Genomic DNA, 21,308 nt, shown 5'->3' with positions numbered 1-21,308 from the left:
TGGGTGATGTGAGTAGGGGGGAGGGGGAGGGAGGAGGGGGAGGGAGGAGGCCGTACTGAGCCAGAGTGGTGATGGTTGTGGAGAGTGTTTGAGGAGGTTGTGCGACGACGAGAGAGTCGACCCGAAAGAGACGATGAGAGGATGAGAGGATGAGAGGATGAGAGAAAGAACAGCGTCGACGCTGATGGTCGAGACTCTTTATAAGATGAGCGAGGAGCCAGAGGAGAGAGCGAGAAGAAGCTCGAGGCTGTGGAGAGGTCAGCAAATGTTTCGTTCGGGTCGTTCGGGCGAGAGCAGAGGGAAGGTAGAGGGAGCCGCTTTGCCGCGCGCCGCATGGTCGCTCTTTCCGGCCATGTCGACGAGGCCAGAGGGAGTGATGGAGAGAGAGCTCAGAGGCCTCAGAGGGCACTGAGCATTGGAGGCACGAGCCACAGAAACTGCGTATCCCTCTGATCCATCAGGCCAGGCCATCAAGCCATCGACCTCTCTCTCCACCTGCCCGCTGCCGGCTTCCGAGCTCTCAAGCCATCAAACCCGTCAAGGACCGGCGTGCGTGACCGCCTCCCACCGTCGACGCTCGGACGATTCCCGTGAGATGTCCTTTGAGTGGCGCCGCTACATGGCCGGACTGATGCGCCCGCATGTACTGCGATGCGAGGGCGCCAAAGCCGATGCGGTATCGGAGCCGGTCTTAGGCAGGTGTCCAGACAGGTACGCTGCGACGACAGGTACGATGCACATGTGCATGTCCATGTACGCAAGCAGGGATGATGGATGCCGTACTGTAGTCCAGTGGTAGGACTGCGTCGTACTGCGTGTGGCAGGCAGCGAGCTGTAGATGCCCGGTACACATCAAAGTTTGGCTCATCCCGGCATAGGTAGCAGGTACCATGTCCCAGGAACGTCCTACTTACGGCAAAGACGGCAGCGTTGGAGCAAGCCGGGTTAAAGCTTGGCGCCGGATTGAGCCCCGAGCTCGAGCTGGAGTTTGAGCTCGAGCTAGATCGCTAGATCGTGAGAGATCTGGGACACCGGGAACCCGGATCCACCGGATCACCTGGCCACCAGGAGAGCTCGAGATAGGTCGAGCACGGTCGCCCGGACCTGTCCTGTTTTGCGTGCCGACTGGACCTGGTTGGGGCGAGTCGTGATGACGGACAATGACAACGAGCCGCGGCAGAGTTGGCGGAGTGAGGCTGACGAGGGGAGAAGTTGTTACGAGGGACGGGGGGGGGGGGTGTGTGTGTATATGCGCGTGCGGTGGCTGACGTTGGGGCCTTGAAAGGGGTAGAGAGAGGAAGAGATAGAGAGGAGCGACGAGGAGGAGGAGGAGGAGGAGGAGGGGGGGGGGGAGGATTCGTTGAGATCAAGGAGGAGGAGAGGAGACGGAGGACACGAAGGTACAAGTTTACATGGCAGCAAGTTATATCAGATGCGATCGCGATGAGGATGTAAGAAGAGGCGCTCAAGTCGCGCGCGCGCGCGCGCGCGCACGCCAGACGCGTACAGCAACAGTACGATGCATCACAAGAAGAGGGGAACGCGGGATTAGTGAATGAATTGATTGATGGGCATGATGGGAAGCAGTAGATGATGCTAGCTTGAACGGGTGCCCCACTGCTGCCACCCGACACCCGGTGGCGCTTTTTCGTGGCTTGTGGCTTGTGGCTTGTGGCGTCGGGAGATCGGGACCCGTCCCTGTTTTCTCCTCGCGCTCCTCGAGCTCCTCACTTGCTGCTCGACATGCGCATGCATGCCGAGGTAATTGAGATTATTATTGAGCCTTACAGCTGCTCCAGACGTCCAGACCCGGCTCATGGCTTGCGGCTCGGGGCCGCTCAGATTACTCGTCTACCTGATTACTGGCTGATCGGTCGCGTCCAACTACAGTACTCGGTACGCAGGCCCGAACTCATTCCATTCCATTCATTACGCTGCCGAGAGGCGGTAGCGTATGGCTCAGTCTTACGGCTACTGTGTCCCCTGAAACCACTGCTGCCGTTAAGATCGGGGCGAGGGGGGGCTGTACGGTCGGTAGGGCGGCGGACAGCGCGTTCGCGATGATGCACGAGTGCGAGTGGAACAAGAAGACAGACAACCCAAGGTGGGCATGTCTCGTAGTTTGTGGCGTTGCTTCCTACGCATAGTGTCCAGTGTCACGACCTGCGACCTGCGCTACACTGCGCTACGGCGAGGTCATGACCTGTGCGCTGTGCAAGGGTTCCGGGGGCCGGAGAGGGAGCGGAGGGAGCGGCGAAGAGAGGCGAGGAGCGGAGAGAACACGGAGGAGAGAGGGAGACGGAGCGGAGAGACAGGTCTCCACCCAGGTCCCGATAACGAGACGGGTAGGGAAGCCGGGGCGGGGGGAGGGAGGGGTTAAGGGTAATGTCTAATCAGGGATTGATTACGGGCAGTGATGTCTGATTAGGGCGTAGCTTGAAGGGCACTGAGGGGCGAGGAACCCAAGCGCTTTCTCGCTACCTCGCTCCTCCTCCTCTTGATCTCTCAGATTTCTGCAGAGATCTTTCGGGCTCGTGATTCTCTCTTTTCAGACTTGTGGCGAGCATTGTCAGCTAGACCACCGCTCACTCATAATCGTCAATTGTCACTTGTCACTTGTCACTGCTTGTCACTTGTCACCCGTGACTCGGGCATCGTTCCAACGGACTCGTGCCGCGCCATAGGGGTTGAGTTTGAGCCTTGCACAGTGTCGAGTCTCCTCAGTTCTTTTGTTGTCTCGCCAACTCGCCAGCTCCAGGCCATCCTGTGGCGTATTGCGAGCCAGTAGCCTGCGACACAGCTGTGGGAATGGCCTATGGCCAGGCCATGTAGGACAAACGAACCCGTCCACCGTCCACAAGTAGCCCGTGATTGCCCGGTGCGGGAACGTGTTCGCGTACAAGGCTGGAGACGACATGCTGCGGTTGGCCCGTGTTTACCGCTTTTGACACAGCTCCACTTCAAAGACTGCTCTGTGCACACATGTTGCACGCTGCTGCACACTCGGTCCGTTTCATGAGCCGACGATCGCATGAGTCATCGTCTGACCTCACTTGCTTATACTTGTGGCAACGCCATGACTCCAGCATTCTTCCCGTCGCTCCCGAAGCCCGACATGGAAGATCAGCAATTCCACAAATCCCCTAAATTCACCTCTGCCGTGCGCACCCGCGTGCTTGATCGTGCTTGACGAACGCGCGCCGAACTGACCATATACGCGCATGTGCACACGGCCACTCAACCCTCGCTATCTCACTTGGCCCCCTACTCACACACGTTCACACGCCCACCCACCCACGCCCAGAGTGACACTGCACATTCCGCAGGTGAGTGCGTAGGTACACACATTGCACTCCCACGTTCACAGACGCCGGTTCGGTTGAACGGACCATCTCAAACTTCTCACGACGTCCTCCTCATGCCCCTCAATCCCTCATGCCATCGATCCAAAATGCAACTCAATCGCTGTCGCTGTCAACCTGTTGAATGTTAATAAACTTTCACCCATTGAATAGACTCCGAAACGCATTCTATTCCGCCCTGTCCCCCCAGGAAGCGGATTGCGCCACTCACAAGTTTCGATCCACGACCCTTGGTGAAGCTGAGAAGCGTCAGCCAAAAATACACGACCCAGAAAGATGGAGCTCAAGGTCCCGAGCAATAGGGGCGGCTCTAATTCCCATTCAATTAGATCACACCAAGGACCGCATACAGCCGCAAGCGCTAAATGCCGCATCCTCGCAGTCACAGATCCTGTGTGCACTTACCTAAGCTGTGTCTGCCGGGGCTGCGCAGTCGCTCGCGTGCTCCGAGTTGCCTGTGTGCTCCGAGTCGCCGTACTCGATGCCTTCTTAGCCGTTGCCGCCGTCTTCTTTGCGGTGCCTCGACTGCTCCCTGATTGACGAGATGTTGTGGCCCGCCCCTTGGTGGGTGCCTTGCTTGGGCTCCGACTTCGGTCCCCAGAAGCCATGCTCACGTCATCGTCCTCCTCCAGCTCCGACACATCAGACCCCATGTCAAACTGTCGAGTTAGCAGTGCTAGCGCCCGCCGAGCGAAGCAAAAGGTTTTCGGCGCGGCGAAGCCTGCTCAGGCGTCGAACTCACTAGCTTCTGGCGAGCTCGGCTGGCCGTCGCTCGCTTCGTCGAACCCTTCGTCGTCGACGTCGTCGCTGCGGCCTTACCCCTAGCTCCTCGTCCACCCCTTGGTGGCGGGACGTCCTCTTCCGACTCCTCGAGCCTAAAAGTAGAGTTAGCCCATCAACGATACCTGCCATGAAACGAGGTCGACGTACATGCTATCCTCAGCTTCGGCGAGTCAGCGAATATCTCGTTGTGGAGCAAAATGTGACTTACCCATGCTGTCAATGTCCGAGTCCGGCGCGGATTTCTTCTGTGCAATCAGCTCGAGATTCGTAGCTGTGCACCCACCTTCTTCCCCTTCGTCTTCGCAGATTTGTCAGGCACTGGGTTCTCTGTCCAGTGCTCGTGTGCCCTGGGTTTCAGCATTGCACGTGAAACGCGCAAACGGCGCAAAGAGACGACGCAGAGGTGGACTTACTGCTCCTTCGCGCGGGCCATCTGTGTGTCAGCTGGTGTAGTACAGACAGACTCACAAATTCTACCATGTCATCCTCGTCGTTGACTGCTGTCCCCTGCGCTGGGGCGTGCTTGCCAACCGTGCTCAAACTTTCGCGCACAAAGCTATCGTTAGTCGCAAGATGTCTGCTTTGCCCTACTCTTTGATTGCGTCCTTGTCGTCCTTATCCACAAAGCGCATCACAGCTTCCTCCAGGCCATCCTCAACCAGCAGGTCCAGGTTCTGCGCCTGAAGGTACTGCTTGACAAGCTTGGCCATTCGGATCTTGGCGAGGCGGTCGGTGGTCGTCATGGCGGCAGGATCTTCGTCTTCATCGTCCATAACAACATCATCAGGTCGATCAGGGTTGTTGATGATTTCTTTCAGTCAGCAGCGATCCAGACGCATGTCCCTCACTGCGTGTGGCAACCTTCCTCCGGTAGTACTGCAGAATATCGCGGGGGTTGGCCACTCGACCGATGAAGTCTTGTCCGAAGCGGACGGGGTTGGTCATCTCCTTGGCTCCAGTCGTCTCGACCTGGGTATGAGGAAGGGTGCGCGGGGGCTCTGACTCACCCGCAGTCGGATCAGCGGCAGCATCATCTCTTCCGTTTCTTCATCGTGCGTCTCCTTCCAAGCACGACGGGCTTTGGCAATAAGCTCCTCAACCTAACGTCAGCCAGTCATCTCGTTAGCCGAAATATACCTTCTCGCGCAGATATGCTGAGATCGTATCCTTGTCATCGAGCTTGATCTTGTTGCCATCGCGTTCTGCCTCCTCGCCAAGTTCAAGATCGTCAATCTCAAAGGGGCGCACGGTCTTCAGAGGTACCTCTGCAATCTGGAATTTGTCCCCCTGGATCGAGAGAATGCCGACATGCCTGTAGTAAGGGGATCACCATTGATGGAAACGTACTTTGGCAACGCCTCTCCATGAGCCAGACTGGTTGCCACAGAGCTACCTGGCTGTGAAATAAAGTAAGGCTTGCCTTCCACCTGCTCAGGCCAAATGCGACAGTCGTGTTCATGACCCCACAGAACGAGCTTGATCGAGTCATCAAACATCCCTTCGGGCACGGCCTGCTGAGGCCCATGCTTGACACTGTCGTTAGTTCTGCCGAGAAGGGTCTAGATGCACCGATTCTGGTGGATAAGAAGCAAATTGAACCAGTCTTCCGCTGCAATACCTCCGTCGCCATCCCTGGGCATGAACATCTTCACGCCATTTGACCGAAGCTGGTAATGGAAACGAATGTCCTTGATGTTGCCGACACCGTATAGACCAAGGTGAGTGGAGCCCTTGCGCAGGAGAACTGGACGAATGTTGACAGTATCGTTCTCAGTATTCGACTGGTTGTTCTGCCCTGATGGGAGATCCACCTTGCCAAAGTAGTTGAGGACGCCTGCTACGGATAGAACATCCAAGGCGCATAGAGCGCCTTCCTTGTCGTCAGCCATCGTCAGCCATGTGGGGAGTTCGAGTAAAGCTGGTGGACGTCTGACGACAAGGCGGGGCAGCCAACGGCAGCCGCTATAGGACGCCCCAACGCCCAGTTGGGAACCAGCAACAACCTTCATCACGCATCGCAACTCACCGGACCTGTCCCTTGTGGGTCATCGTGATTGCCATGGATGGAAAACACGGGGATGCCAACGTTGAGATTTGAGTCCTCATAGTTGACAGCTGGAAAGCTACCATGAGCGCCGTTGGTCATAAAAGCTCACTCATAGCCCGGCGCCGCGCCATCCATGGGATCGCTCAACAGCTCGAATGATACTGGCTTGTCGCCGAACGTGAACTGGCGGAGCAGAGCAATCGTCTGATGCAAACAAGTTCGGCTGGGGCGGTTTTCATGAAAGAGGTCACCGGCGAGAAGGATAAAGTCGACATCCTGGTCGCGTGCAAGTGTGAGGATCTCTCTGAACGTGTTCATGGCGTCCTGGCCACGAACTGGGTCCTTCTCGGCATAGCCCAGATGATTGTCGGTTGCGATCAAGATGCGGAAGCAGCTGTGGAGAGACAACAGATGAGGGGAATGTAGTGCAGTGTATAGGCAGGACGTGGGCGTGAGAGAAGGTGAGTGGTTCAAGGAATATGGGGAGTTGCATGATAGAGAGTTGAGAAGGGGGTCGATCGCGAGGAGAGAGCATCAGCATGGATGGCCGCGCAATACAGTGTTTGCTAGAGCTCACTTGTCGTCGTCTGGAGAGTTAGCTAGTCCTGCAAGAGGAAGACACAAAGTACAAAGACTAACCAGGTTGTGGAATGCTGGGAGGAGGCTCGGCAGCGCTGAAATGTCAACAAATGTCTAGCTGAGTGGACTATTCACCTGCCAGGTGGAGGATGTTGGGATCCATGGCCGTGGTATTCATCTGACACGCCGCACATTGTGGTTGTCAATGTCACGGGTGTGGTTGTTGAATGTTAGAGTTGGAGATGAGAGCAAGATGGGCACCGTTGACGCGACTGATCAGCTGATCGATCACCTTGGGACTCGAACGCGACAAGCAAGGTGGAGGTCGGTTGATCGGTTGACTGGTTGACTGGACACAGCTGGACAGGGACTGACGCGGGTAATTCTGATATTTACTTTGAGCAACGGATCGGATGGTGAGTGATAATGACTTGTGATTTTAGTGATTGGCTATGACACGTGGTAAAGTAATGTTGAGCCATGTTGGAGGGCCAAGTCCCATGACGTCACGGTATGATTTCGCAGGCGAGTGTAACCCTCAACCCTATATTTTTATTGAGCCTTGGATATTACGCCTGGATGGTTACTAAACAAGAGGGGGCGAGATTGTTTTTTTCCATGGCCTTTGAATGCGAGATTAGGCAGACGAAGGGAGGAGCCGGACGGCATGGGCGGCATTGGGCGGACGGAGAGAAGGAGACGGCGATCGGAGAGGCATCAGACGTAAACAATCACCGTCATCCCAGCGATCCTGCGATCCAGCGGCCAGCGGCCAGCGAGCGGCCCAGTCATGCCAGCCATGCCAACCATGCCAGCCAAGAGCGCAGCCCCGAAATGCTTGGCTTTCGTCCCGTGCATCCATCCCGTCCATCCACACGTCTTTCTCCCAACTTGGTCCATCTCCGGCCGCCGTTCCTCCCTCCAGGCCTCCAGCCACCTCGTATCCCATTCTCCCATGCTCCCACCCTCCCATCCTCCAACCACCTCTTCCTCTTTCCTCATTACCCATCATCCATCCTCCATCCTCCATCATCCATCATCCATCTACCCATCATCCGTTCTCCCATCACCCAGTAACCTATTGCACTGCTATTCCTCTCTCCATCATCCATCCCCCTCCTATCCGTCCCCAAGCCCGTCGCCGCGCCGAGCCACAAACATGTACGTTCACAACACCCACTTTCCTCTCACCCTCCCCCCACCTCCTCCGCCGCTGACTCCCTAGGGACACTACTGGCTTCCGCGGTGCACACCGCGCAGAGCATCTCAATCGCCAGGCGGCAGCAGAAGCGCGCGCTTCATACTATGCCCATCCGGCCCTCCATTTCCATACCTACATGGGCGAGGGAGAGCAATATGCTGACCCCGACCACCACGACATCCGTAATGTCCACCCAATGAACGCCCCCTTCCATCAGGTCAAGAAAGCTGCCGATGAGGCCAAAGCCATCGCAGCCGGAGCACCGACCACCAACGAGATTGCCGAGAAAACCGGCCTCAATGAGGGAAAGAAGGCCGAGGAAGGCGGCAAAGAGTACGCCGCCCCTCCGACCGCCCACGACCGTGGCGCCAGAGAACTTGGCGGCGAGGCTGGTGGCACACATACTTCCCCTGGGCCTCGCGCCGATGTTGTCCAGACCGCCATCATGGCTACCATGGGTAAGGCCCAAGGCGTTCAGGTAGACGGCGCCGTTCAGCTCCCCAACGACCACTTGAAAGGACAGCAGCCTCACTGGAGTGTGGAGCAGGTGATGGAGCCGCACCTCCAGCTGATGTACGTTGGACGGAAGGGAGTCGCATGAGATCTAACGCGTCACAGGTGTGGACCAATGTTGTCATATTACACGATCAAGGACGGCGTCTGGCATGGCGCAGCAATGGTCGTCACTGCCGATGAGTTCGTAACCTGATCTGTGCTCAAGACAAAGCTGACGTACACCAGAGGTTCTATTCTGGATCCCGCCCCTGTTCTCTCGCTGTCCTTCTTCCCGTACATTCCTCCTGCGTCCGGTCAGGCTCCTGAGGAGCAAGAGATCCTTCCTCGCCAGCGGATTCCCGCTCAACGGATCTTCAACTATGTCGACGATGACGGACCGTGCTCGTTCTGGCGCTTTATGATCCAGGTGCCGCTGCAGCGTTACGAGACGTCAGTTCGCTACCGCCTGAACGGTGGTGCTGAAATTCGTTTCTGTGTTCCGGCTTTGGGCCAGAACCTGCGTTGGAGCAGCCACTCGTGCAACGGTAAGTAAACGCCGGACAACTCTCAGAGCGAAGATCGTGCTCTGGGAGACCGCTCATGACGATGGGCACATCGCTTACTCTCAGGCTTCTCATCCGGCGTCAATCCCGACGACTTCAAGGGCAAGAACTTCTCATCTGGTTACGACCCGATGTGGGAGGACATGCTGGGGTACCACTATCAGCAAGCATACCACTGCATGGTGGGCGGCGGCGATCAGATCTACTGTGACGCCATCACTCGCGAGCCGGAGCTGCAGGGTGAGCCTATCGGTGATGGCGACTATCCTTTGCGTGATAGGTCCGGTGCTGACCGCCAGGATGGATCAACGCGCCAGACAAGGAGAGCAAGCAGAGCTACAAGCTCACTGATCAGATGAAGCATGCGATTGACCGGTTCTAGTGAGTGTAGCTCTCATTGCTCTTGGCAGCGACTAATGTAAGCTTCAACCACTACTGCAAGATCTTCCGCTCAAACGCGTTCGGTAGGGCCAACGCAACCATCCCCATGGTCAACATGCTGGACGACCACGACCTGATCGACGGCTTCGGAACGTATGCGGATGACACGATGAAGTCGCCCGTGTTCAACCACATCGGCTCACGTGGCTACTTCTGGTTTACCATCTTCCAACTGTTCATCAATGACGAGGTAGATGGCATCAACCACAAGACGTGGGGAACCCACCCCGCCCCTTCTGTGGTGATCGGCGGGCCTGGCACGTATGTCCCGTACCCGTCGCACCACCTTGGCGTCTACCTCGGTCCCAAGGTCTTCCTCCTCGCCGTTGATTGTCGTGCTGAGCGCACCCTGCACCAGATTGTCTCCCCGCCGACCTGGAATCAGCTTCTTAATCAATTAGTGGGCAGTCTGCCACGCGAGTTTGAGCACCTGGTGGTGCTTCTTGGTGTGCCCATCGCGTACCCACGCATGTCGTTCCTCGAGCACTTCCTTGGATTTAAGTACAACCCGCTCAATGCGCTCGCGAGACGCAACGCTCTGGGGATGGGCGGCCTCGTTAACAAATTCGACAAGGCGAGCGAGCTGCTTGATGACCTTAACGACCATTGGTGTGCGAACGTGCACAAGAAGGAGCGCAACTGGCTCGTGTTGGAATTGCAGCGCATCGCGCAGCAACAAAATCTGCGCGTCACTTTCCTGTCTGGTGACGTGCACCTGGCTGCTGTCGGCTGCCTCTTCACCAAGAAGCGGTTACGCAAGATCCAGCCTCGTCACGACCATCGCTACATGTTGAACGTCATTACATCGGCAATCGTCAACACGCCGCCCCCCGCTGGCGCTGCCAAGATGGTGTCCATTCTTTCTGGGCACAAACATCGCACGCTCCACAAGGACCACACGGACGAGAAGATGCTCAAGCTCTTTGAGAAGGACACGGATGGTTCGCCTCTCAAGCGCCCTTACGTGCTCGCGCGCCGCAACTACGCGTCGATCATTTATGACGAAAACAGCGGCGAGCTGAGCTTCGAGATTCGCGTTGAGAAGGCCCCCGGTGTGGGCGAGAGTGTGCCGTACAGGGTTGCCGCCCCGGCCCCGCGTTACGGTGCCAAGAGCGCAGAGCCGAGTGTGGTGGGCAGTCAGGGCGCCCCAAGCGTCACAGCGAACAGCTTTGTCATGCCCCCAAGTCAGCCAGTTTCGCCGGCCACCGCTACCGGCGGCGGCTTCGGTGGACCTCCATCCCTCAGCTCCGTGCCAGGCTCCATGAGACTTGGGCAGCCGGCTCACGTACAGCCGGGTCAAGCGCCGATGATGTCCCAGCAGCAAGGACCCATGGGCGCAACGCCGACGCATAACCAGTACGGCGCCGCTTCCGCTCCAGGGCAGTACAACTCTGTCCCGGGGCAAGGCTCTTACGGCGCGGCCCCCCAACAAGGGCAGTACGGCTCTGGGCAAATGCAAGGGCAGATGGGCAGCGTTGCCCAGCAGGGCCAGCCGGCCATGCCCACGCTGCAGGGCCAGACGTTCGGCGCATCGCAGAGCAACATGACGGCCGCACCGTTGCAGCCAAGCCAGATGCACGAGCCCAAGATGTACGCAGAGCCAATGAACGGTGGCCCACACGTCGGACAGTCGGATGGTGTTCAAGGCGGCTGGAACACTGCCCCCATGCATGCTGGTCACATGACGAACGCCCCCAGTCGCCCGCAATAAGGCAAGCAGCTCGCCACGCCACTGGATACCCACAACTCAAACCTACCCCCTTTCTAATCACGTACACGGCTGGGTTGCGCTTCCCGGCCACGCGGCAGGCAGTCTTCAGTACTGCAGGCGGACAATATTAGACAATTACCTGTTAGCCGCGCTGTAGCACCCTATGCAATTCATGCTCTACCTCCGATGCTCAAAGTACCTAGAGACGCGAGCGCTGCGTGCTGAGATGACGGAGCGCAATCTCCTTGGCCTCCTCTGCAATACCGAGATTAGCCTGGTATCCAGCGGGGCCAATGCCGTAGCAGTGAAGGACGGCAACGCGGCGCGCCTTGCTTTTGCCACCCTCGGGAGTGAGCACATCGGTGCCGAGAGTGCGCTCCTCGATCTCGAGACGAAGACCGCCCTCGCGCGCAGGCCGCAGACCGACGTTGTGGCTAACGACGTCAATGTCCTTCCAGCTCTTTCCCCCGTTGGCGAGCTCGGGGCAGATCTCGAACGCGGCCTTGAGGACCTGCTCAGCCGTGTCACGGTTCGGCAGCGTGCTGTACTCGCCCTTGATGTTGGTGCCGCCAACAATGACGCACCCGCCGCTGCCCGGCCTCGGAATGATGTACACAGCCTTGCCGGCGGGCATGTCGGCGTCGCGCACGCCGAAGCAGATGTCCACGTTGGGCGCGCGCACGAGCGCCGTCTGGCCGCGGTCGGGGAAGACGGCGGGGTCTTCCACGCCCAAGAGGCTTTTTGCGCCGAGCCCGGTCGCGTTGACGACAAGGTCGACGGGGCCGAAGTGCGCGAACGCCTCATCAAGCGAGGACACGCGCTTGCGCACAATGGGCACGCCACGCTCGCGCAGCCGCGACGCGAGGAGCGCGTTGTACCGGTGCGGGTTGAGGGTGTAGGACTCGAACGACACGCCCTCGGAGTACGGGCCGGGCACTTCGCTGCGCTCGAGGCGGCGGAACTGGTATCAGGTTCAAGCTCGCGATGGCTATGAGCCGACTCGACAGGACTCACGTTGAACACAACGTCCTTGTACCACGGGCTCGAGTATCCCTTGTCCTTGTTCCAGATGTACTTGAACTGACGGCGGGTGACGATCTCGGGGTGCGTCTTTGCGAGGCGGCCAAATACCTCGAATGTGTGCGTGTCGCGCTTCCGCTCCTTCTCGTTTGCGCCGAATGAGGACCAGTTGGCGCCCTGTAGACCAGTCGAAACGGATGGGTATAGAAGAGCATGGATTGCGCGCAAAGAGTAGATCGAGCGTTAGCTAACGGATGCGGTCTCGCCAGTCACCGACTTACGGCCCATGGCGAAGCAAAGGCCGCCGAGTCGACGTCCTCAGGAAGGTCGCGGGCAAGGATGGCGACACGGAGACCCGTTGCGGACAAAGCGTCGGCTGTGGCCAGGCCAAGGACTGCATGTCGAATTGGAGGAGGCGACACGGAGATGAGAGCGAGGCGCAAGAGTGATGGGACGCAGAGGTCAGTGGTGCGGAAATGGAGCAGCCGTCATGGAACGGAAGGTGTCAGCAAAGGATCGGCATGGACACTTCGCAAACACGTACCGCCAGCACCGAGCACGACGACGTCGTATGCGCTCTTCTCAGACTGTGGGAGTACCATGATGTAGTGTTAGACGACAACTTCTCCCCGCCCCTTCTGGGTTATCTCGGCCCCACTTGTCAGACATCGGTCTTCGCCTACCTCCACCAAGCCAACAGCCGTCCCCGAAACATCCGGTCGGGACTTGGCCCGCAGCCTTATCCGCACAATTTCGCCGTCACCGTCCATTGTCATTGCAGGAAAGCGGCTCTGTAGTCGGAGTTGCGCGTGCGTCTCGCCGCGCGACAGCCCTTGGGAACAAAAGCACATCTACCGCATCAGGGTTTGGGCCCATGTGAGCCATGTGGGTGCGGGGTACTCTAAGATTGTGCTCATTTGCTCCTGTCACTCGGGCACAGCCGGCTTTTGCCGGGCGGATGTGGCATCGTTGCAGCGGTCGAAACGGGTGGCATGAAAGTGTGGAAACCCATCTCTGCCATCTTGACCAGCAGTCTGCTGACCCTTGGTATAGAGATTGAGCCGCCAACAGATGGTGGGGGAACCCCTCTAAAAGTATTTACACCCTAGCGACGCATACTATACGTCTGGTAGTGGCAGTGCTCATTAGAGGTCCCGCACAAAGTTTCTCCAGACGACCTCACCGTACTATAACATGAGTCTCACAGGCATGAGTCTCACAGTCAGCCAGACGCAGATGAACATTGACGTTCTGCATTCGCTTTGGTCCCATCCAGGGTTGAGGTGGAAATGGAAGACACGAGTGACAAAACGTGCGTCTATGGTAGCATCGTATATTGTGGAGCGGTGACTGTGGAGCGATGGTGTGGAGGCGAACGTGGGGGTTTGGAAGTGTCAAGCTTGGGCTGAGAAGCGGAAGCGGAAGATATGGGGTATTCCTACTGTGGAAGGACCAGGAAGAAACACAGTGGCGCTGGCTGCGCCCCAAAAACAATGCCTCATGACACGACTTGAAGGATAATACATTGGGATCTGGCTGTTAGGGCGCGTGTTCGAGCTGGTCGCCGTCCTCGAGCCGGTCTCCAAAAGTACGAGAATAGTTCATTTCTCTTGACTTCAAACATCGAACGCAGATGGTACATGTCCGGAGAGGACTACGTTGTGGTAACGTTACAGCGGCAACCACCCGTCACCGCTGCAGAACAACAGCCTCCTTCCATTCCAGCAGCCTGGGCAAGCCAGAGTAGATGTACAAAGGGGGCCGTCTCTTCTCGAGACAGCCCGGAGAGTTATCCTCTCGATACTGGCAAAAATCTTTGTTAGTTCGCCAAACTGGATTTGGCTAGCTTACTGTTTCCATTGCGGCCTCGGTTATCGCCGTAGCAGACGCGGAGAGGAGCCTCACGGCTGCAGCAGGACCCCATAGTTGGCAGAGATTCGTATTAATTTAGAGACCGGCGATAAAACCGGTTGACGAAAGGGAAGATAACAGTGTGGCACGGTGTGAGCATGGCATACATCAACCTTTATATGGGGTACTCCGGAACGAGTGGCGTGGGTCCAGTTTGTAAGAGGCAATGAAAGGTGACACCGAGGGTGCATGAGTGTGCCGGGGTGCGTGGTAGCTTCTCCAGAAGCCGGATACGAAGTGATTTTTGCGTCTCATTCTAAACTGGATAACCTCGCCTCCGTCAAGCCTACGGAGAGGCGTACCAGAGACGCCGTCCTAAATCGAGGAAACGCTCACTCTGCTGTTCGCTCTCATCGGCAATCGATATTTGTCATGTATCCGACGCGAGTGCACTTCTCACTATCTCCACCTGAAACTGTTCACCACAGTAGTCCTCATTAACCTTCCGCTGACGTGGCGCCTCGGAGCGCCACCGTCGAGATGATTTCATACATCTTCGCTCGGATAGCCGTGCGGTAAGAGCATGTTCACATGGCCATCTCACGCAGACACCTCATACAAGGTCTAGCACACCCAAATACAAAAAGACGCGCCACCATATCAGGGGATCGCGCTACCACTGTTACGATGGAAGGGCTATCACGCTCCCCTCACCTTGGGGAAGCCGATGCCTGTCATCCCGCCGACAAATGTCACGGCTCCGGTGAAGACGAGCATGGCTCCATAGTTGGTCTTGTAGGCGCCAACTGCGCCTTTGAGCGAGCCCTGGCTCATCAAGGCCGTCGACAGCGGGCCCGAGACAAAGTTGCCGACTCCGCGAAGCATGATCATGAGGCTTGTGAGAAGCCCCGGAAGCGTGTGATCGTCCTTGGCGATGTGGTGGATCATCTTTCCCCAAGCCGAGGCGGAGCAAAGTGCGGTAAATCCCCAAACGACACAGAACGTCACCAACAGCCCGTTACTAGTGCCAAAGCCCCACAACAGCCATGCGGCCAGAGCGGCCGTCGCGCACGCGCACGCGACAACCACGCGCGGCTGGTACCTGTCGACGAGCCAGCCTGTGACGATGTTTCCGACGACGCTGCACGCGTACATGATGGCGACGAGGGAGTTGCCGTTCATCGCCCCGACCTCGGAGGCAAAGACGGGCATCCACAGCGAGGGCAGGAAGGACGCCATGGCCGACAGCAGCACCCAACCACCCATAATGTACACTGCGCGGTGGCGAAGGAAGTCATAGTCGAGCTTCGGCCACGCCGCGGGCTTTCCCCCCACACTGCGCCGCGAGGGGAGTGGGATGCGGCGCTTCACAAAGCACATGGCGACGGCGTTGGCGCCACCGAACATTCCTCCTAGCGTGTACATTGTGCCCCGGTACCCGATTTGCTTTAGGAGCGCCTCGCCCATGAGCGGGAACACAGTCCCGCCCACAGCTGCGCCCGCGCAGAGGATGCCGAAGGCCAGTCCCCGCCGCGCATGGAACCACTCGTAGAGGTATGTCGCACAAGGGAGCCACATCACTGGCGTCAGCTAGGTTGGAGATGAAACATCCACTTACACATCGACAAAGGGTAGAGGAAGCCCAGTGTAACGATCAGGTGCCATGCACGAGAAACAAACGCACTGCACACCAAGGCTGCTGTTCCAGCCGCGAGGCCCACGAGCTGGATATACACAGTGTGGTAGCTGAAGAAGGCGAGGACGGGGGCGAACAAGCCTGCCGCAACAAGCAGCAGTCCGTTCATCAGAGTCGCGGCCAGAGTGATCGTGCTTGTCTGTCCCGGGAACAGCTCGTGGACCCAGTACGCGTGTAGTACGCCCACACTGTAGGGGAGACCCCACACAATCGTCTCCATGACGGTGGCGGCGACGAGGAATGTCCATGCCTGTCGTCCCCCGTCAACGGGCGGAAGGGAGGCGAACACATCCGTGTCTGGGGCCGGAGTAGCAGGAATGGCGGGAAGTGATTCACTGTCTTCCACGCCGGAAGCGTCTCCGGAGGGCAGATCAACCTTTGTATCACGGCCGTGTGCGTGGGTGGGCAACGGCGAGACGGGGGAAAGGGTGTTGGCCAGCGGGAGAGGCGCGGTCCCATCCGTACTAGTGGTACAGATTCGTCGCAGGTCAGCGACATGAACGGCAGGCGGCTCTGCGATGGTGGCCGTGTCTGGGCGAGTGGAAGCGCGCGAGATAGTGCGCAGATGGATGTCTGAGTTCATGCCTGGGCGAGTAAGCAGAGGGAAGCTAGAGTAAGTGGTGATGAGATGGCCAGGCAACAGATAGTGGACGACAGCGTGAGAGGGAGGTCGTTTCTTCCACCAGGGTGGTGGGCGCTTGAGTGAGAGGTGGGCGTTTCGTCGCGAATTTACTGAGGCGACGAATGCCGATAGTTGCCGAGTCCTACTCGATTGACTATTTCCGAGGATGTTGCACCGAGGATGTTGCACCTTATTACTTGCGGTGCAACTCAAGCTCAGTTGATCAGGCAGTTGGACTAAAGTACTGGTATGGTCGAGGGCGGGGTGTCGAGGATGATCTGATGGGGATAGTGCCGTGCTTATGTACTCACGCCACCCCTCACGTCATCTCACGGGAATGAACTCGCCAGGGTGATGCATCCGTTTCCCGCGCTCAACTCTGGTGGCGTCTCGTCTCCTTGTCATGACTCATTCAGCAATGTCGCAACACAATTTGCCCAGAAGACATGCCACTGATTCTCACTTTGAAACCTTCGAGTCCCATGATCGCTCGCGCCTTTCTTCCCCCACCACTTTCAATCGCAACACTATACATGCAGAAACAGATCCTACAAACACTAACGGTATGTTCGCGCCGCCTCTCCTCACACTCCACCGCGGTGCATCAAACCTCCGTCGGGCGACGAATGTCGGTCGGGTCCTCCTCCACGTAGATTGTGTCGACCACGTAGTGGCCCCCGCCCACGTCGTGCATTTTAAACATGGTGGTAACATAATCGGCAACCTCAGCCTTGTTCATGAGGTCGGGGTCAAAGCGGCCAAAGGCAGCAGGTGTGTACGTCTTGGCTTGATAGTCGTTGATCTTGCCGTCATACAAGGCATCGGCGCAGCGGGCCATGAGCATGCGACAGAAGTCGCGCACATCGTGTTCCGATGCGGGAGGAGAGCGCCGCCCGGCCATGCTAAGCGTCGACGAAGCCATATCATAGACCTGGTGAATCATATCGTCGACGTGCTCCATCCACATCGACTTCTTGGCAAAGCGACGACGGTTGATCAAGCGATCGTGCCATTCGCCGCTGTTGCTGCAAAGCGCATCAGCCCTAGCTCGTCGCCTGGCTGGAACCCTACTCACATCTCATAGACCTTGTCAAAGCACGCCAGCTTGAACATTAGGGCGTCGATATCTCCAATGTCGCCGTCGGGCGATAAGGCAGCGGCAAGAAGGCGGCTGGCATTGCGTGCTGCCCAGTTTGTGCGCCCAACAAGGTTGGAGCTGTTGCCGAAGGGGACCGGCGGGAACGCGTTGTCAGTCCATGATGAACGCGGAAAGAGGTCACCGTCATCTTCGATCGAGGGTACGGACGTGTCGTACGAGTTGTTAGGCGAGTCGTAGTTGGAGCCCTGGGCCGCCTTGTTTGGTGACCTGGAGATATCAGAGACGGAGCTGTCCGGGACTGAGTCGGCGGTGATCCCGGGCGGGATACGAGGTATCGTGTGCGAAGCACTCATCTCTGCCTGTCGATTGAGCGCAGCTTTAAAAGGACGAGGTGAGTGAAGGTAGACGAAGGATGAAGAGCGATCACAACATTATGGCAGCGTTTTCCTGGGTTCGGCCAGTCGCGTCAACTCCGCATCAGCTACTCCCGCATTCCTGCAATCCCGCACCACACATCCACGCGTGCTTTCTATCACCCTCGTGGGTGAATTGTGTCAATTCATGTTATTCTATTGCTCGCCATCTCCCGCCTCCTCCCACTTAGCAATTGATGTGTCTTTTCAAACCTGCCATTCAAACCATACGCTCTGTAGCTCTCATTCTGCCGCAGCCAATGGCCGCCTTCCTCTCACATCTTGATTCTTTCGAGCCCCGGGACTGACAAAGAACGGCACGTGGTGGTTGAACTGCGTGTGGAGGCATGGATGAACAGAAACTTATTGACAAGCCATGTGAAAGGGCATGTTGTGAGAATGTGCAACTGCGTACGGACAGCACCGCTACCATGCTCCAGTGACTAATCAGGACTACCTCGGAGGGAGGGCGGCGGGATACGTGAAAAGATGGCAGCAATGTACGGATGTGTACAGAGTGCAGTGGTAGTGCAGTGGTCTCCGCTCTACAGCTCTGCGACCATCACCAGATTCATCTCGCCCTCCCTTTCCCCATCCGCCCCGCCGGAATCCGACATCAAGGCCGTCGCACTGGTCTTCCTCTCCAGGGCTACCAGCGCCGGCGACCCGATCCCCATGCTCGCCATGCGACCGCTCCTGGAAGCGGAATTGCGGCAGGTGACGCACTTGACCCGTCGTGTCCCGGAGCGGCCCCTTCCCCTTGAGGAACCCTCCCACATGTCATTTGGCGAGAATGACTCTGTTAGTGCCCTCATGATCTCTGAGGGCCGCACGGTCAAGTTACTCGCCGAGCACATGAGTAGTTGCAGCGACGTCACCCTTAGTCACGACGTTTCTGTAAGAGCACTGGCCCCGCCATCGCTGCATCCTTGTTCACAATCTGTTAGGCCAACTGTCGGAGTGTCAGATCTGTTTTCGGGGTTCCTCCAGACTAGAAAGCAGAGAGGACTACACTTACATGATGTTGAGGATGAAGAGAAAGAGCATGAATTTTGGCTCCGTACACATCCATCAATCTCAAGGTTTCAGAGCTAATACTACATGTAGCACATGTGCGTTTGCGTGGCGAGTCGTGTGGGCAGGCGGGTCGTGACACTATCCTTGATGTGCCTACAGCAGGTCTTAGCAGCGTGGGACGTATGAGAAAGTCCCGAAGATGGTGTGAGCCTGCTACCGCCGCGTTGGGATTGATTACACGCTCAGAAGGGGTTAATGCTCCCGCGCCCCGTTCCCCGATCTGTCACACTAGACCTTGATCTTCGGCTCTAGCCGCAGATCAAGCTTCCGCAGCTGGAGAGCGGTGGGGGTGAAAAGGCCGCGTCTGGTGCGTCCCTGGGTGGTAGTGTTATCTCCGCGCTGAATTCCAGGCGAAATATCCATTTCTCTGGCCATCGTGGATAATCGCCTGGCTCTAATTTTGCACGGCGCGCCTCTTGCAGGTACACATTCTAACCTCGAAATATTTTTCATCACGCTTTGCAGGCTCCTGTGATGACACACGGATCCTGTTAATTGCCACAGGCTTACTTCTTCGCGAGGAATTATCAACACCGGCAAACCGGGAACGTGAGTGATCGGTTGATACTGCGCACCCTCTAGCCGTTGAGATGGCGGGTCAAGCCTGCTGAAATGATTCAGCCGGAAGCCACTCGACGTGCTCCTAGTCTCGCGTGGGCTGTGGCGCTAGTGGTGGCACCAGGCGATGCGAGCACAACAGATCCGCTCAAACATGCCCTTGCCCGCATGCCATCGCTGAAGTGTTCCATCCCCGTATTCGAGTTCTTGGCCCGACAGGCGCTAGACATGCCCAGTGTTGTCCTTCAGTGAGTCGGGGCGACGTTGCGGACGTTGCCAATCGATAGTGAGAGTTGTTGACAGGTTGGTTACACCGCCTCTCTAGTCATTGGTGACAAATGACACGAGTAGCACACACAGTGCACAAGATGTCGCCCCCTGTGTCCGTTGCTGCTGTATGTCTCAGAACGTGACAACTAGCATCCCTGCGTTCTCTATCTAGTCCATGACAAACACGGTCTTGTTAATCTTCCCTTCGTTAAAGAGCTTGTAGTACTCGCCCGCCTCCTCGATCCCGACCTTGTGCTCGACAAAGCGCGTGAACAGCTCAATGTCGCGCTTGAGCACATCGAGCGCGAGCGGGAAGAACGTGCGCACCGAACAGCGGCCGAACTGCATCCGCACATTCTTCGAGTAGAGCGTGTCCCCGTCAATCTCAAACTTGAGGTTGTGCACGCCGACGCTTGACACCGCGCCGTATGGTCGCACGTACTCAAATGCGGCGTTGAGCGCCGCCCCATGCCCTACCACCTCGAGGACGGCGTCGGCTCCTCGGCCGTCCGTTGCGGCCAAGACGGCATCTTTGAGCTGTGCGGCCGGCAGGGCTATCGCGCCGTGCTTCTCAGCCGCGGACAGTCGCGCGGTGTTGAGGTCCGTAGCGTACACGGTCTCGAAGAGTGTCTTGGCGCTCGAGATGGCGCACAGCCCCACAGGCCCGCAGCCGATCACTACGGCGACCCCTGCCGGTTTGACCTTGCCGGCCTTGAGATCCGCGAGTGACCAAGGTGCGTCTGCGTCCTCGTCAAGCAGTCGTCGGGCGTTGTACGCGCACGAGTACCCGGTCGGCAAGATGTCGGTCATGAGGAGCGCCACGTCCTCTGGCAGGCCCTCGGGGAAGGGGAACAGCATGCTGTCTGCGAGAGGGAGGCGAAAGTACTCGGCCTGTCCACCGGTAAGACAGAAGTTTGAGGTGCACCGTGATGTGTAACCCTTGTCGCAGTAGAAGCAGCTCCCACACGACACGGAGAATGGCGAGATGACGTGATCTCCGACCTGGAACTGCTTGACCTCGGACCCGGCCTCGACAATCGTCCCGACAACCTCGTGGCCCATGACAAACGACCCGTCGTCGGCATCGCCGCGGTAGTAGTGGAGATCAGAGCCTGCAGACGGATGATCAGTACGTGTTCCGAGCTGACTGGCGACGCTGGAGTTTCGGTGCCTCGCGCCGACCACACTCACCGCAGAGGCCCGCGACGTGTACCTTGATAAGCACGTCCGTGTCGGCCTGGAGACGGGGGATGGGGACGTCCTCGACGGCGACGACGCCAGCGCGCTTGAGGACCACAGCCTTCATGGTCTTGGGGCGTGAGGAGATGGGGGCCATGTCGCGAGTGTCGAGCTGGTGATGGGGATTCGACACGTCGAGCTCGACAATGCGATAGACAAGTGGACACAAAGAGTGCCGGTTTGATTGAATGAAACGAGCCAAGGCTGCCCAAAGATCCATACATGTAGAGCCGGTTCACGTCGGCATGGGCCGAGGTGCGCTCGTGCGGCCGAGTCTACTG

General features: G+C 57.7%; 6 protein-coding genes across 6 annotated transcripts; 1 reads left to right on the top strand and 5 right to left on the bottom strand.

Moving 5' to 3' along the window:
* Positions 1–3,968: 3,968 nt before the first annotated feature.
* COLE_01711 (uncharacterized protein) lies at positions 3,969–4,187 on the top strand (the record flags this gene model as incomplete). Its single annotated transcript, XM_018423976.2, has 1 exon — positions 3,969–4,187. One exon carries the CDS (start codon positions 3,969–3,971, stop codon positions 4,185–4,187), a length of 219 nt encoding a protein of 72 aa, XP_018276740.1.
* A 545-nt stretch (positions 4,188–4,732) lies between these two features.
* On the bottom strand, positions 4,733–6,510 carry COLE_01710 (uncharacterized protein; the record flags this gene model as incomplete). Its single annotated transcript, XM_018425017.2, has 8 exons — positions 4,733–4,899; positions 4,994–5,114; positions 5,153–5,245; positions 5,283–5,457; positions 5,493–5,678; positions 5,715–6,019; positions 6,172–6,268; positions 6,302–6,510. The coding sequence occupies 8 exons, from the start codon at positions 6,508–6,510 to the stop codon at positions 4,733–4,735; spliced, it is 1,353 nt and encodes a 450-aa protein (XP_018276741.2).
* A 4,871-nt stretch (positions 6,511–11,381) lies between these two features.
* COLE_01709 (uncharacterized protein) lies at positions 11,382–12,804 on the bottom strand (the record flags this gene model as incomplete). The annotated part of the gene is made up of 4 exons (XM_018420946.2): positions 11,382–12,143; positions 12,197–12,379; positions 12,484–12,596; positions 12,747–12,804. 4 exons carry the CDS (start codon positions 12,802–12,804, stop codon positions 11,382–11,384), a joined length of 1,116 nt encoding a protein of 371 aa, XP_018276743.1.
* A 1,948-nt stretch (positions 12,805–14,752) lies between these two features.
* Positions 14,753–15,969, bottom strand: COLE_01708 (uncharacterized protein; the record flags this gene model as incomplete). The annotated part of the gene is made up of 2 exons (XM_018423978.2): positions 14,753–15,633; positions 15,672–15,969. The coding sequence occupies 2 exons, from the start codon at positions 15,967–15,969 to the stop codon at positions 14,753–14,755; spliced, it is 1,179 nt and encodes a 392-aa protein (XP_018276744.2).
* A 1,006-nt stretch (positions 15,970–16,975) lies between these two features.
* Positions 16,976–17,823, bottom strand: COLE_01707 (uncharacterized protein; the record flags this gene model as incomplete). Its single annotated transcript, XM_018423979.2, has 2 exons — positions 16,976–17,396; positions 17,447–17,823. The coding sequence occupies 2 exons, from the start codon at positions 17,821–17,823 to the stop codon at positions 16,976–16,978; spliced, it is 798 nt and encodes a 265-aa protein (XP_018276745.1).
* Positions 17,824–19,956: 2,133 nt separating this feature from the next.
* COLE_01706 (uncharacterized protein) lies at positions 19,957–21,124 on the bottom strand (the record flags this gene model as incomplete). The annotated part of the gene is made up of 2 exons (XM_018420947.2): positions 19,957–20,900; positions 20,980–21,124. 2 exons carry the CDS (start codon positions 21,122–21,124, stop codon positions 19,957–19,959), a joined length of 1,089 nt encoding a protein of 362 aa, XP_018276746.1.
* Positions 21,125–21,308: the final 184 nt, after the last annotated feature.

This window comes from Cutaneotrichosporon oleaginosum (genome assembly GCF_008065305.1).
Source record: "Cutaneotrichosporon oleaginosum strain ATCC 20508 chromosome Unknown ATCC20508_contig02, whole genome shotgun sequence".
Lineage (NCBI taxonomy): Eukaryota > Fungi > Basidiomycota > Tremellomycetes > Trichosporonales > Trichosporonaceae > Cutaneotrichosporon > Cutaneotrichosporon oleaginosum.
The sequence above is the reverse complement of the archived record's forward strand: the minus strand, read 5'-3'. Positions and strand labels throughout refer to the sequence as shown.